General features: G+C 35.6%; 2 protein-coding genes across 2 annotated transcripts in view; both read left to right on the forward strand.

Moving 5' to 3' along the window:
• Positions 1–3,479, forward strand: part of LOC112524974 — a 6,033-nt gene extending 2,554 nt beyond the window's left edge. The window contains exons 3-4 of the mRNA XM_025134918.1: positions 540–614; positions 2,113–3,479. Of these exons, the coding sequence (XP_024990686.1) occupies positions 540–614; positions 2,113–3,254 (1,217 nt within the window). The 3' untranslated portion in view covers positions 3,255–3,479. The remainder of the gene's footprint in view (positions 1–539; positions 615–2,112) is intronic.
• Positions 3,480–8,646: 5,167 nt separating this feature from the next.
• Positions 8,647–17,377, forward strand: part of LOC112524975 (probable S-adenosylmethionine-dependent methyltransferase At5g38780) — a 13,322-nt gene continuing 4,591 nt past the window's right edge. Inside the window, exons 1-3 of the mRNA XM_025134920.1 lie at positions 8,647–8,730; positions 9,395–10,048; positions 10,649–10,963. Of these exons, the coding sequence (XP_024990688.1) occupies positions 8,647–8,730; positions 9,395–10,048; positions 10,649–10,963 (1,053 nt within the window). The remainder of the gene's footprint in view (positions 8,731–9,394; positions 10,049–10,648; positions 10,964–17,377) is intronic.

Raw genomic sequence — 17,377 nt, forward strand, 5'->3', positions numbered from 1 at the left:
AGGAATTTCAAATAGTTAATTTGATACTAATATCGATATATTTTTGTCAAATTTTTATGATATCTTCAAACATATATTTTATTCAAAAATAAATCACATAAAACCATATAATATAACATTGACTGAGATAAAGAATAAAATGAAATATTAAAATCACGATGTATCTCGCTGCATTACGCGAATACGTTTCTAGTATTCAATAATGCGTTTGTACCCATTCATTGTTACACTACTGATTACGTTTGTAGGAGAATAATCAAATAAGAACTATAAAAAAGTCCATAAATTATGATTATTAACTGGTGTTATATATATATATATATATATATATATATATATTATTGTTTCACAATGTGATTATTTTTAATGTGCACGTGAAACAACACTCTATTTTCACATGTATGTTTAACAACACATGATTATTACTGGTTATCCGCCTTTTTATGCTTCTCATTTAACTATGTTTATATATATACACACATGTGCATGCGCACACACATTATTATTATTTTTAATTTGAATTTTTCTGGTTTTTGCAGTGAATGTGAGGATGACAATGGTCGATGGGCTCAAATACGTGATGGGTACCCAAAAAACAAGCAAACTGCATTTAAGTAAGTTGACGAGTCTTCGAATGGCTATAGATGCTTGGATAATTAGCTTATACTATTAGCTGAAAAATTAACAGTTTATAAACTAGTTGTTTGGTAAAAAAAAAATCAATTGATAAACTAGATGATAATGTAAATGATAAAAAAATAAATAAGATGTTAAGAAATTAAACAATTCTATTAATATATAAGAGACATAATTAGAATTGAAAGATTGAAAAAACCGATAAAATTTATCTATTTTTTTATAAATCTAACTTATAAGTTAGTTTATTTCTGATAAACATGAATATGATAATAATTTTAACAAGCTTAAAAAAAGGCTGCCAAACATGAATATGAAATAATTTCCAATGGCCTAAGGATTTCTATGAGTTTGGTACGTTTAGAAATCATCCTTTTAGAGTTGTGATTCTCATTTTACTATGAAAATGGTCCTTGATCACTAACTATATTAAAAATTGTCTGTTAATAAAAGGGTATTTTTGTCTTTTTCCTTATATCATAATTTATCTTTTAAAACAATAAAAAAATATATTATATTATTATTTATTATTAATTAATTAAATTAAATATTAATTAATTAAATTAAATTATATATATATATATATATATATATATATATTACCATAGATTCATTTGAGAATTAGTAAGTATTTGAGAAGTAGAGATGTAATCCTAACCTTACATTTAGTCAAGATTTGCGGCTTTGACTGTAAATCATCGGATAATATTCTGTATGATATGCGAAAGATAGATGAGTGGTTTCATAATCTTTACAAATAGGAGACAAAACAAGTGCATATGTGAACCCGTGTGATTCACATATAAACTATATGTTAATATGTAAACCCTTATAACTCACATATGAATCCGTGTGATTTACATATAAACTAACTAACCGATTCATATATGAATCCATGTGATTCATATATGAACTAAGTAACTGATTCACATATGAGCTATGAGTTCACACATGCCTTTGTTTGCCATATTTTTGAAAACGACAAAAACAAAAAATCCAAAAAAGTAAAAAATTTAATGTTAAAAAGGTGAAAAATAGTAAAATGATGAAACTGCTTTTAATTCTAACAGATGAAGTGGATGGCCGTTGAAGTGAGTGACCAACTCATTACAAACGACATACCACGAATCCTAATATATAATAAATGAAGTTAAAGGACCATTTTTTGTAAAGTCCGGCAAAGCACAAAGGCCAAATCTGTAAGTAACTCTAAAATTTACTCTAGTGTGTATATATACGTTTAATTTTTCAAAAGAAAATTAAGAAAATAGGTAAGAAGACAAAATTGTCCCTCGCTCTGATGAGATTATTAATAGAGCTAGTGAGCACGACGATTTTCAAATAAAAATGAGAACCACAAGTATTATTTTTAAACTTATTAAAGTTCAAACATTTTCGCTAAACCTTAAAAAAACCAAAATTAGAGTTCACTAAAAAAAACAAATTGACTTGAAAATTTGTCGTGATTGTTGATAGATGCTGAAATAAAGGAAACGAAGCTCATATGCAACACAACAGAACCAAGATCAGATACCTGCGAGATAAAAGGCGACGTAAGGATCGAAGGGAATTCCTCCACCATTTTCATGTTTTCTTCGCAAGTCGGAAATGCTTCATGGACCATAAAGCCTTATGCTCGTAAAAACGATGGGAACGCAATGGAAAGTATAACCAATTTCACAGTAAAAGTGATCCCAGAAAAAGCCGAAACCATGCCCAAATGCACCAAAGTGCACACCGTACCAGCCATAGTTTTCTCGGTCGGTGGGTACGCTGGGAATAACTTTCACGCCTTTGCAGATGTCATCATTCCTCTCTACACAGCTTCTCGAGAATTCAATCGAGAAGTGCGGTTTCTCGTGGCCAACAAACGTTCTCAATGGACCACCAAATTCCAACAACTGTTGGACAAATTATCGAGGTATGAGATCATTGATATTGATCATGACAACCAAATACATTGCTTCCCGAGTATGATCGTAGGTCTTAAAAAGGAAGATAGAAAAGAGCTACACACCGATGGGATGCAGGATTTCATACACTTCTTAAGAAGTTCATACTCATTGGAGCGATCCACTGCCATAAAACTAACCAACAGCTCGACCAAAAGACCCCGGCTCCTAATAGTTGCAAGACAAAAGACCCGAGCTTTTACCAACGTAAAAGATGTGGTTGATGCAGCAGGAGAGTTGGGATTCGAGGTGATTGTGACGGAAATGAATGCGAATATGGCTGAGGTTTCAAGACTTGTGAACTCATGTGATGTGATGATGGGGGTTCATGGTGCAGGGCTAACCAACATGGTGTTTCTGCCTGAAGATGGTGTGGTGATACAGGTGGTTCCATTGGGGAAGATGGAGTGGTTAGCAAAGACTTGTTATGGAGAGCCTTCAAAGGCAATGGGATTGAAGTATTTGGAGTATAAGATAAGCGAAGGGGAGAGCACATTGATAGACCAATATCCACATAACCATCAAGTGTTCTTGGATCCAATTACGATTCAAAGGAACGGATGGGCTGCTTTTAAATCGATTTATATGGATAAACAAAATGTGATGCTTGATGTGGTTAAGTTTAAGGAGAGATTGTCAAAAGCCCTTCAACTTCTTCACGAGTAAAAGTGAATTAGGGAATTCAACCATAATGATAATGATAATGATTTTGATTAGTTCGTTTCTTTTCCTCAAAAAATATCTCTGTTTTATATATTTTCCCAAAAATGTTGGTCGATTCAAACAGGTTTGATGTTCTCGATCTAATTTGGGGTTTGGCATTTCATGATTCGGTTTTTGCTGCAATATGTTCTTTTTCTTCTCTGGTTTCATTTGTTTGCTGCAATATGTTCTCTTCCTTTATTTTCATGGTTTGCTGCTTCTTCTTCATTGTTTGTTGCATTATGTTTAATGGCACAATATCATTCATCTGAGCATCCATTCGTTTTTTCACTATCATTCCATTAAGCAGGTCGTCCTTCAGCATGTTGTAAAGGATTTTGTTATTATCCTTTCCTTATCCTTTATCTTACTTGCTTTTTATTTCTCCTATTTTTATGTTTCTCGACCTTTATCTTCTTTGAGAGTTTTTTCTTTATTTGATTAGGATTGTTTTCTTATTTGATTTGTAATTAGGATTGTTACTCCTTTTTAAAGGACCATGCTCATTTAATAAAATTTAAGTTTTTCGATCCATAAAAGTTTTTATGGTATCAGAGCAAGGATTGATTAATCCATCTTAAACATCAACGACACCATGGCCGGAGATAACACGACGCTGCCACCGAAGAACGATGGAAACACCATTGATCCCAATTCTCCATATTATCTTCTCTGCTGTGATTATCCAAGGCAGATGCAGGTAAACGATGTTCTCTCTGACATCAACTATGGAGATTGGGTTCAAGAGATGAAGAATTTTTTGTTTGCAAAAAACAAAATCAGTTTCGTTAATGGTTCAATTAAAAGGCCAGAAGAGGAATCGGCACAATATATGTTATGGATGATATGTAATGCAATGATAAAGGGATGGTTGACTACAGCCATGGAGAAGGATATCAGATCAAGCGTCAAACACGCCAACACCGCTGCGGAGATATGGGCCGATCTTGAAGAAAGATTTGGCAAGGAAAGTGCTCCTCGAGCATATGAACTAAAACAGACCTTGACCACCACGGCTCAAAACGGTRCATCTGTTTCAGCCTATTACACCAAGATGCGAGGACTGTGGGACGAAATACAAACTGTGTCACCAACACCTTATTGCACCTGCAAAAGGTGTACATGTGATGCTGGAAAAAGACTGAACGAAGAAAAAGAAAAGGAGAGGCTCTACGAGTTTTTGATGGGACTTGATAATGAATTTGCAACGATTAAGACTCATATTCTTGCCTCGAAACCAACTCCTACGCTTGGCACTGCTTATCATCTAGTCGCAGAAGATGAACAACAAAGAGCTATAGCGGCCACAAGAAGACCCATACATGAGGCTGGTGCCTTTCAAAGCTTTGCTCAGAACAGAAGGGAAGGAACCAATGACTCAACAACACAACGTAATAAAGGCGATATGAAGGAGGCAAGACGCAACGGCAATGATGAAGTTGAAAATTGTACCTTCTGTGGTAGAATGGGACATAATAAAGATGGTTGCTTCAAGCGAATTGGCTATCCTGATTGGTGGCCCGGAAAAGGAAAGAAAGAAAAAGGTCGACCCAAAGCTGTGTTTGCCAACACTGAAACCACACAAGTACCCATCATGACGAACGAACAATATCAGGAGCTACTCAAACACTTTAAGAACACTAATAAAGAAGGTGTAGGACCTGTCGGTAACATGGCTGGTAAGGATGTTGGCAAAAATTCATGGATTGTTGATACAGGTGCTACGGAACACATGACTTGTGATCTGAATCTACTTGAAAAAAAGGTAGATTGCAATCATGAGACACCTGTCACCATACCAAACGGAGATTCCATTCCAATTAAAGGAAAAGGGAATTGCAATTTGCCAAACGAAATTAGAATTGGGAATGTGTTATTCATCCCTGATTTTAAATGCAACTTACTCTCTGTCAGTCGAATAACCACAGATTTGAACTGTGTAGTAACTTTTTACCCTGATTTTTGTCTTATACAGGGCTTACTCGAGAAGAACTTGATTGGCATGGGTAAGTGCAAGGGTGGTCTCTATCGAATGGATTCGGTGGCAGAAAAGAAAATGGCAATGATGGCTGCACCAGATATTGAAGTTTGGCACAAAAGACTTGGTCACACTTCAGACTCCAAGTTACGTTATTTTGAGTTTTTAGAAAATCTTGTTCCTAGGTCAAATAATAGTGTTTGCGATTCGTGTGTAAAAGCAAAACATACCAGACTTCCTTTTCCTAAAAGTTCTATTAAAACGATTGAATGTTTTGATTTACTTCATTGTGATATCTGGGGAAATTATCGAACTCCTTCGCTCACAAGGGCACGCTATTTTTTGACTGTGGTTGATGATTTTAGTAGAGCTGTTTGGGTGTTTTTGCTTAAACACAAATCAGAAGCAAGCAATCATCTGATCAACTTGTGCAATATGATCAAGACTCAATTTGGAAAAGAAGTCAAAAGAATACGGAGCGACAACGGAGGAGAATTCACCTCGGGCTTCATAAGTGATTTTTATGCTTCCAAAGGTATCATTCTTGAGACTTCTTGCCCAAACACCCCGCAACAAAATGGTGTTGCTGAACAAAAACACAGACACCTTCATGAGATAGCTAGAGCCTTAAGATTTGAGGCTAACTTACCCATCAAATTTTGGGGAGATTGCATCTTAACAGCCACTTACATCATAAATAAGCTTCATTCCAAAGTTATAAACTTTAAAACTCCTTTTGAGGTTCTTTTTAAGCAAAAACCAACATATAACCACATGAGGATTTTTGGCTGTTTGGTATATGCTAGAAACATAGAAACGAAGGGAGATAAGTTTGAAGTGAGGGGGAGGCCTGGGATCTTCATCGGATACCCTCAAGGACAGAAAGGATATCGTATATATGACATTAATACACACAAAATCACTGTCTCAAGGGATGTAAAATTTGTAGAAAACGAGTTCCCTTTTATGTTGACCAAAGACAAAGTAAAAGAAGATTGTGCAGAAATAAGGGAAAATGATTGGGAAATTAAAGATGCAACCACTGATGACGCCTTTCAYACCTCAAAAAATATCGATGATGGCATTGAAGTTGAAGAAGCAAGGGAGAGTATTGAAGAAACTAATGAGGAGTTGACCATAGATGCTCAAGTTGTACTCGAAGACCTTGTGAACGACCCCGTGACCCAAGACACAGAAACAACTACACAAGTTCAAAGAGAGAAAAGGAATAGAGCACCACCGAAACGTTTTGAAGATTTCGTCGTCAAGCTAGCACCTTCGATAGACCATACACGACCCACAAGCCATCAAGCTTCTTCGACGATACATTCCCTAACCCACTATCTTTCTTATGACAAATTTTTTGATTAACATAAGGCTTTCTTGTCTGCAATTAGCTCCAACAGTGAGCCAAAACATTTTAAGCAGGCTATGCAAGATGAAAAATGGGTTACGGCAATAAAAGATGAAATCAAAGCCCTCGAAAACAATGGTACCTGGACCCTTGAAAACTTGCCTGAGGGTAACCAGCCATCGATTCCAAGTGGGTGTATAAAATAAAATACAAACCAGATGGTGAAATCGAAAGATATAAGGCGAGATTGGTTGCAAAAGGATTCACACAAATGGAGGGGGTCGATTTTCATGACACTTTTTCCCCTGTTGCTAAATTGGTAACAGTCAGAACACTTCTTGATGTTGCAACCAAGAAGGATTGGATTGTACATCAACTCGATGTGAATAATGCCTTCTTGCATGGTGATCTCAAAGAAGAATTTTATATGAAAATTCCAGATGGTTTTTTAAGAAAAGAAGAAACACGGGTTTGTAGATTGCGAAAATCTCTTTATGGCATTTGTCAGGCATCTCGCAACTGGTACCAAAAGTTCACTTTGGCACTTACTGGATTGGGATTTCGACAAACCCATGCTGATGCCTCTTTATTCATATTCAACAATAATGATGTTTTTGTTGCTGCCTTAATTTACGTTGATGATGTCATTATTGTCGGTAACAGTGCCTCAAAGATACAAGAAGTAAAGTCCTTTCTCGATCAAAAGTTTAGCATTAAGGATTTGGGTCCGTTGAAATATTTCTTGGGGATAGAAGTGGCACGTACACCTGATGGTATTGTGCTTAGTCAACGCAAGTACACACTTGATATACTTGAAGACAGTGGTTTAATGGGATGTCGTCCGAGCTTGTTTCCGATGGAACAAAATTTACAGTTGGATCAAGGCCATGATAGTCCCAGGGTAGATGCTAGCCAATATCGTCGTCTTGTTGGAAGAATGCTTTATCTCCAAGCTACCATACCAGACATTGCTTATTTAGTCAACATGCTTAGTCAGTTTGTATCTGATCCTCGACAATGCCACATGGATGCCGCAGTCAGAATCCTACGTTACCTAAAGACCACTCCGGGTCAAGGAGTTTTTATACCAAAGGAAGGAGGTCTTGATCTTATAGCCTATTGTGACTCAGATTGGCTTGGATGTGCTTTTACACGGCGATMTCGTTCAGGTTACTTGCTACTYCTAGGTGGARCACCCATCTCTTGGAAAACAAAGAAACAAACAGTTGTCTCGAGATCTTCCGCTGAAGCCGAGTATAGGGCTATGGCAACAACTGTTAGTGAAGTTTTGTGGGTTCGTTGGTTACTTGGAATTCTGCAGGCACCTCAAACTAGCGCTACACCTCTTTTCTRTGACAATCAARCGGCTCGGCATATTGCTAATAATCCTGTTTTTCATGAAAGRACCAAACACGTTGAAATGGACTGCTACTTTGTCCGTGAGCGTGTTGAATCACAAGAAATCAAACCTCTCATTGTTGACACGAAAGTACAAGTGGCTGACATCTTCACTAAGGCATTGGRCGCAKRTCAATTACGGAAGCTACTTGACAAGTTGGGCATTCGAGACTTACATGCTCCAACTTGAGGGGGAGTAAAGGATTTTGTTATTATCCTTTCCTTATCCTTTATCTTACTTATCTTTTATTTCTCCTATTTTTATGTTTCTTGACCTTTATCTTCTTTGAGAATATTTTCTTTATTTGATTAGGATTGTTTCCTTATTTGATTTATAATTAGGATTGTTACTCCTATTTAAAGGACCAAGCTCATTTAATAAAATTTAAGTTTTTCGATCCATAAAAGTTTTTATATTGTCATTGTGAGTCACATACTGTACACAAGATCTATAGATGTAGATACGTTTAATGGAGATGATATCAATGAGGAAGAGGTAGGCGTTGGGCGATGGAAACACTAAAAATCATTGGTTTCATCTCCCCACGTTCTTAATTTACAATATGAAAAGGAATTGAGAGATAAAGGTTAAGTTGCATTGTAATTAAAATCTTCAAGTGAAAAAAATGGAGAGCAGCAAATCAACAGAAGCCTATCCAATGAAGGGTGGAGATGGTGTTTGTAGCTACACCAACAACTCCTCCTATCAGGTCTCTATATCCCATCTCTTATTTACTCATATCATATCATATATATATATATATATATATATATATAATCCATAATATCTCCATATTATTCTCTCTCTATATATATACATATATATATGAAAGGTTGATACCGTATAAAGTAAAAGATTTATATATGAATCATTGATTAAAGGAAACATGAGTTCATATGTAAGTCTTCATATGTCACATGCATATGATAAGTGAATAAATGTAAAAAGGCAGGTAATCGAACATGGTTTCAAATAATCTTTAAATGGAAACTTTTTTCGGGTTTAGAAATATGTGAATCATTTATTCTTACCTAAGGAGGATCAAACGAGAATTTAATCAAATAAGAGAACGACCAAATCTTATTTGATTCTGTACTGAAATCACATATGATTATGGAACAAGGGTGACTTGGCCCTGTCATGCATAATCACTATGTGATTTCACACGTGAAATTAGTTTAAAATTACATGTGATTTGATCATATTAAACACAACTAAAGGAGTATAATCATACATGATATTGAAACTTCTCACAAAATATTTAACTTCGGTTGATCCTTCCTTCCTCTATATATACAGAGAAATGAACCCAATAAAAAGAATTATTTCATGATCTATAAAGCACAAGATGGGTATGTTTTTGTGTTATACAGAAGTCTCTTTCAGAGGTTGCTATGTCATTTATCTGCGAGGCTGTTGCTGAAAAGCTAGCTGTCGAAAACTTAGCCTGTGGACACCCCATTCGTATTGCTGACCTGGGTTGTTCCATCGGTCCTAACACTTTCATAGCTGTCGAAAACATAATCAACTCTGTGCAAATCAAGTATGAAACCTTAACAATCTCAGCACCACCCGACTTCCAAGTCTTCTTCAACGATCACATCTCAAACGACTTCAACACCCTCTTCAAAACCCTTCCCGCCAACAAACAATACTTTGCAGCTGGTGTCCCAGGCTCGTTTTATGGTCGGTTATTCCCTCGGGCATCTATTCACGTTTTCCACTCTTCCTTCGCTCTCCATTGGCTTTCCAAAGTGCCGAAAGAGGTGACGGAAAAGAGCTCTGGGGCTTGGAACAAAGGGAGAGTTCATTACGGTGGTGCTGATGATGGGGTGATCATGGCTTTTCGGCAACAGTACATGAAAGATATGGAGGGGTTCTTGAAAGCCCGAGCAGATGAGGTGGTTTGCGGTGGGTTGGTGGTGGTTCTGATGCCCGGCCGGCCAAATGAGGTTCCACATTGTGAGTGCATTGGGAATGTGTTGTTTGAGGTGTTGGGCTGTTGTTTATTGGCCATGGCGAAGCAGGTAAACCATCATCTTCCATTTCCTCTTTAATTTATTTGAAAGCTTTAACCTCTTTGACATTCAGCACATAGCATTCTTAAAAACTACTATAACCTCTACCGTATCGCCTTGGGTTTTACCGACAGAAACATTCGTCAATAAATATTACCTACGCCTTTCCGACAGATCAGTGACACATTCATAAACAAGAAAATTATTGATTTTGAAATAACAATTTTCATCCTTAATTCATCTCCGTTAAGTTTTCGTCCTCGTGATTAAAATTTTATTGATTTGTGCTTTATAATTTATTTCTATTTTAGTCTCTCATATTTAAAAGTAATGTTTAACTTTAGGGATAAAAATAGAAATGAAGTGCAAGCCATAAGAATCACAATTTCAAAATCCGATATTTGTAACAAACCATAGGGACAGAAAACGTAATTTACTCTAGAATAACTAAATTGTCAAGCACAATGACAATAGAGACTAAAAATTAAAGAAGGGAATGATAAACCATGAGGACTAAAAAAGCAACAAATTATAATTATAAGGAGGAAAACCATAACTTCAAAAACAAAAATAGCGATTCACAAAAAAAAAATCTACTTTGCTTTGAAGGGAAAGATTGCGGAGGAGACCGTAGAGTCTCTCAACATACCCATATATTACGCATCGCCTCAAGAACTAGAGGAAATCGTGGACAGAAATGGCTGTTTTACGATCGAAAGAATGGAAGGATTGGCTCACATTGCAGAGCCAGAGACAAAGCATGCTGCCGGACGTCTGGGTATGGGTATAAGGGTTGGTGTGGAGGGAATCTTCAAGGGCCACCTCCAAGATGAAATGATAGATGAGCTCTTTGAGTCCTATACAAAGAAACTAGAACAAGCACCATCTATGTATTCATCTGGTGGAGCAGCTATATTATATTCGGTACTTAGAAGGAAAGGAAAGATATATAATCGATGATTAAATATTGGTTTTTTCATATTAATTCATGTGTGATGATTAAGAATTTTTCATGGCATATATATGACATTTAAGATTTTCCTTGACCACAGTGAATGGCTTATGAGATCTTGTTTGATTCTTACTTAAGTATATAATATTTATATACGGTAAATGTAACAAATAAACTCACACACCCCTTAAAATTTAACCCCTAACCTCCTACGAGGTCAAAGACTATGATATGGCTAGAGCAAAGACCCTTCGGTGTTATAAGGATTTGTTCAATGTCATGTTTGTTGGTTTAAATTATAGATGTAGATCTTTGAAGCAACGATTGTTTCACTACTAGAAAAATGAGTATCAACGACTAATAATTTGTTATGGCCTGATTCGTCGCTAATTTGCGACAGATCCGCTACAAAACCAATTTTTTTTTAATTTTTATTCACATTTTTTGTGAAATATGTATGACCCGTCGCTAATCCAAAAAGTACATATTTGTTATGAATTAGCGACGGAGAACAAAAACCCTTATTTCTTAAAATAAATTAAAGATAAACTTAAAGATCTGTTATTACTCTATCGCTGAATATTTAAAAAAAACTACATTTGCCTCGACTTTGCTACAATTCTAATTATATTTGATATTAAAAAACTAATATAATATAGAAAATCTTCATAAAATCTGTAGTTAATCTGAGACAATTATATTTAGATTTGCTACTGCTTTACTATGGATCTAATTATATTTTACACTAAAAAAACCTCAAAACAAACATTAATAAAATTTGTAGCTAATTCGAGATAAATATGTTTGATTTGTCATGGTTTTTTTACGAACATAGTTATTTCTACATTTAAAAATCGAACAAATATTGATAAAATCCATAGCTAATCTGAGAGAATCATGAAGTTCATTAAGAATCATTTAAGCCCATAAAAAGCTAAATACAGTTCACTAAAAGTCATTAATGCCCATTAAAGTCTAATCAGTTTATTAACAACAGTGAGTTCATTACGACCCACCAAGGCCAAATATAGTTTAGTACCACCCAAGACAGCGAATCAAAACCCAGTACAAATTGTTAATAGCCGCTAAAAGCCATGTACGCCCAATAGTTCATTAACAACTATTAATTCTAATACGACCCATCAAGGAGCAATCAAGTTCTTTAAGAGCCACCGAATACCATAAAATCCATTCAATTCATTAAGAGTCATTGAGTCCAATACGACCCATTAAAGTTCTATATAAACCTAATCAAGTTCTATAAGAGTCACTTATGCCCATAAAAGGCCCAATATAGTTCATTAAGAGCCATTAAAACCCATTAAGGTCCAATACAATTTATTAACAACCGGTGAGTCCATTACGACCCATCAAGGCCCAGAACGATTTATTACTACCAATGACAAATAATGAAGGCCTAGTATAATAGCCGTTGAAAGTCATATAGGCGCACTACAATTCATTAACGACATTAATTCCATTACAACCTATCAAGGCCCAATACAGTTCGTTACTACCCATGACAGGCAATCAAGGTACAATTTAGCCACCAAAAGACATGTGGCCCAATACAATTCATTAATAACTATTAAACCAAATATGACCCATGAAAGCGTAGTTCATTAAGTGCCATTAAAGCCTATGGAATCCATTACAGTTCATCAAGAGTCATTGATTCCAATAAGAATCATCAAAACCCATTGGAAACCTAATCAAGTTATTTAAGAGACACTTAAGCCCATTAAGAACCCAATATAGTTCATTAGTAAAACCTATGAAGAATCAATACAATTCATTTACAGCAGTTACTACGTTACGACACATCAAGGCATAATGCAGTTCGTTATTACCTATTATAGCCAATTAAGGCCCAACATAATTCATAAATAGCCGTTGAAAGCCATGTAGGTCAAATACAGTTCATTAACAACTAATAAGTCCAATATGACTCATCAAGGCTTAGAAATAGCCGTTGAAAGCCTTGTAAGCGCAATACATTTCATTAACAACTTATGAGTCCAATACGACTCATTAAGGCCCAATCAAGTTTATTAAGATCAACTGAAGCCTATCAAGGTCTAATCAAGTCGATTAATATCCACTAAAACTCATTAATGTCCAATACGGTTTATTACCACCCACTAAAGCCTATCAATGACTGATCAAGCTCATTGAGATATACTAAAGCCCACTAAGGTCCAATACAGTTCATTACCACCCACTAAACCCCGACGAGGATCATTAACAACAACCAAGTCCAATACAACCCTTCACAGCTCAACACGCTTATTAAGAGTCATTGAAGTCCATGAAGGCCAATAGACTTCATTAATAGATATAATAGCTTGTCAAAACCCAGTACTGTTCATTAAGAACCACCATATTTATCAGTTATTGTATATATTTTAAATCTAAAGCTTTTAAAGTAATACAATACAATAATAAGATGCAAATATGGATTTTAAAAATATAAGATAATGTTTTTAGAATTAATTAATTAATTATGTCCAATAATTATAAAAAAAGTAATCTAAATATTTAATATTTATCCACTATTTATGTTAGACAATGGAAAATCTCAAGTTAAAAAAAAACTAATAAAAAATTTCGTATTCTTTAAATACAATTAAGAAATTTTATTATCAATTTTTTTCCCTCTTTAAAACCCTAAATTGATTTGCCGCGCGACACTTAAATCCTCTTCACCCGCGATTTTGAACAAACACCGGAGATAGGTAATTTATTCAAAAATCAACGTACAATTTGTTTGTTTCTTTTGATTTTCCAAGGCTATCACATCTAATTTCATTTTACTTTTGCTTCTGTTATCACATCTGATTTCATTTTTACATGATTCAAGAATCAATGGTGTAAATTTGTTTGTGACTTTTGATATTGCAAAACTTGTTTTATACGATTAAGAATAAGAGACAACTCTTACATTTACAGACTATCGCGACTGTTTAAGCATGTTGATTTTGGTGAATTTGAATTTTGCTTTTATGTTGTACATAATTATCCCCTTGTTGGTAACCGAGTATTTTATGGTTTGCTTGTACATCACCCAACTGTTGCATTTATTTGACATTATTTAGCTTAATTACCGATGGGAGTTTCCATAGGTTGATCATCTAGACATATTCCTACTTATTAGATAAACAGTAGGCAGACGCAGAAATAATCATCAGATAAGAGGAAAGACATGCTATTTTTCTAAAACCTCATCTTCCAACTTATTGTTTTTGAATCTACATTTGCTAGTTTTATATCCCTCCTACAGTCCATGTTTTCACTAGTTATTCCTCACCACTGCACATATACATTCATGTAAACAATGTTATATGAGAGGGGTGACCATAAAAAGGAGAGTTTCTTAGCAGTTGTTGAAGAGCCTTTGTAGGCAGGGTATCAGAATTATTCTAAATTGGAAGTTGCCATGAGGTTGCTAAATTGGAAGGACGAATGCAATATACTTGAGGCTTCCTATAATCAACTTCTTCCCATGATCAAAAATATGCTACCAAACGACGATAAACTAGTTGAGAGCTTCTATAAGAGGAAGACATCGTTGAATCCACTATCTCTCTCCACCAAGAGTACCCGTGCTTGTAAAAACCATTGCATGCTTTCCTATAAGGCTGACTCTGATCTGACCCACGATCGGCTGTATGGGGAATTTCATTACAAGACAAGTGGAAAAAGCAAGGTCCCTAACTTGGTGTTGATGTACTTTCCGGTTACCCCCGGACTTCAAAGGTTGTATATGTCAAAAACAATTCATAAGGAGATGACATGGCATTACGAGCATAGGACATAATTAATTGTGATGGTGAGGTTTGGGAACATGTGGACTCGAAACATCCTTCCTTTGCGGCAGAGGTCCAAAATGTTGGTCTTGGTTATGCACCGACAGTTTTCAATCCGAATAACACGAAATTGAACCCGCATTCAATATGGCTTGTCTTTATTGCAATATATAACTTACCTCCCTGGATGGACTTGAAAGGTTCATATTGTAGGAACCCGGAATCCTCTTAAGTATCAAGAAACACAGTTAAAGAGAGTTTGAGTGGAAACAAGTACTGTGTAAATGATCTAGGTTAACAAATTTAAACAAGAACAATAAGAGTGAAAGCTTGTTCAATAAATCGGTTGCTTTATTAGATAAAGAGTATAAGAACAATCTCTCGATCTAACTTAGCATTCTCTCAAGAATTCTATATAATAGGAGCGTATGCAAAGATGGCAATTCTTCAGGTTTTTTTTTCCCAGAAGAGGACACCTCCTATTATACATTTATGTAAAACATAATCTCCTAAATTCCAGGCTTCAAACTCTGACTTCTTGTTCAGCGTCCTCAGCCTTCACGTTCCTTGGAATGTGGAACGGCTTGTGTGTACATGGTAGATTCTGATTAGAGTCTTGGAGATAAGTCTGAACCACTTGTGCGCAAACCAAGGGAGTAGAAGACTCAGAGGCTCTGCATGTATTTTGCAGAGGCTCTATGTCTGGAGTGTAGCGCTGTATCAAGTACTTATGCTTTTTGACGCTTAATAATTGATCTTCCTCTGGGTTGAGCACGACTCTGTATGTAAGACACTTAGCTCTTTGAATAAGAGCTTTGTCTGTTAGTACCTTCTGCATAAGAGCTTTTGGTCCAGACTGCTTCAATCGACCAAGTCCTAAATGACTAGAGTAAGAGACTTCTTACTTACACTTTTACAAGTGGGGTTCTAACACATAAGTTAAGCTTTCGTGGTCATTCCTAGACAAAATATCCCCGATCAAAACTTGGATGTGTTTCTTAGGTCGTTAACAGATGAGTTTCATATGTTACTGGACGAGGATGTTGTTGCATATGATGCATTTTGTAAGAATAATTTCACAATGAGGGTCATACTCTGTGGACTATTAGTGACTTCACTGCCTATGCAATGCTATTGGGTTGGTTTAATTGTCATTGAAGATGGTTACCTAGAACCACCAATACCAAAAAGACAAAAAGGCCTTCATGCACTACTGCTTAATATCGAATTCTACTGGTCGAAATTCAACGGTAATGAAATCTGGGAGCAGGTTTGCAGCCTTGATACGGTTTATGAAGGGAGACCATTCCGAAAACTAAATAATAACTATGCACGTTTCGGGATTACCTATAAGTAGGTAAAGAGTAGTATCTTCTATGAGCTGCCATACTACCTAATTTTTATTAATTCAGTACAACCTGGACGTGATGCATATTGAGAAGAATGTTTTTGACAACGTCTTTAACACCTTCATGGACACATCAAAAAGAGAATAAAATCTCGAGGCAAGAAGGGATGCAACGATTTATAGCAACTGACCAGATTTGGACATTCCCTAATCAAGCACCAAAATGTATAAACCACAAGCAACATATACTTTGAACAAAATGCAAGTACAAAAAGTGTGTCGATGGTTGAAGAAGCTAAGATTTCCCAACGGATACACGTCAAACATTGGGTGAAACTTAGAAGATGGTAGTTTTTATAGTTTCAAAAGTCACGGCTGCGATGTATTTATGCAAACAATTGCTCCATATTTCCTTGAGAGGGATGATACTGACATTAATATGAGACGAGATACAGAGCTTCAGACATTCTATCATGCCATATGCTCGAGAAATTTACACTTGGTTGACCTGGTTCTATTGCAGACTTACATTATTGAAACCATGTGCAAGTTGTTGGAAATGGTCTTCCCACCCAGATGCTCTTGATTTAATGGAACACCTGGTAATACATTTGATGTATGAAGCGATACTCGATGATCCATTCCAATATCGTTGGATGTAACTATACGAGAGGTAATCTTTGTTTTGTGTAAAAAATATTTTATTATTAGTGGAAAAACTTGTCTCACTGCTAACATGTGTTTTGAATATGCTTAATTAATTAGAAAATTGGCCATTGAAGAGAATGATTAGAAACAAGGCTAGTGATAAGCATGGTTTATTACATGCTTAAAGTACCTATTTCTTATGCTTATTAGGTAGATTTTTCATAGTTTATCCCAACCTTGAGTCATTTTTACTTTCTTATTTTCCATTTGTTATGTTGGGAGCTAATTGTGATGATGAATTTGTTTTTACAACAAGTTGGAGTATATAACATCTTTTGACTCATTACACTGCACTGTAATGCTGCAGCATTCCAACAGCATTGCCCGACTGCATTTTGGCTTTTTGAAAGAGGTGCTTATGGATTAAGCCGTGTCTTGGATGGAGGTCTGAGCTGAAGAAGCTCTCGTTTTGGACCATTAGCAGCTGGTGAAAGGATGTGGAGAAGACCTTTGGGTGACTTGTTTTGATGGAGTTGAAATCTACTTTTTGTTGTCTTCTCATTATGTACTTTGTACTTTGTACT

The sequence above is a fragment of the Cynara cardunculus genome, assembly GCF_001531365.2.
Source record: "Cynara cardunculus var. scolymus isolate 2C chromosome LG 13, CcrdV1, whole genome shotgun sequence".
Taxonomy (NCBI): Eukaryota; Viridiplantae; Streptophyta; class Magnoliopsida; order Asterales; family Asteraceae; genus Cynara; species Cynara cardunculus.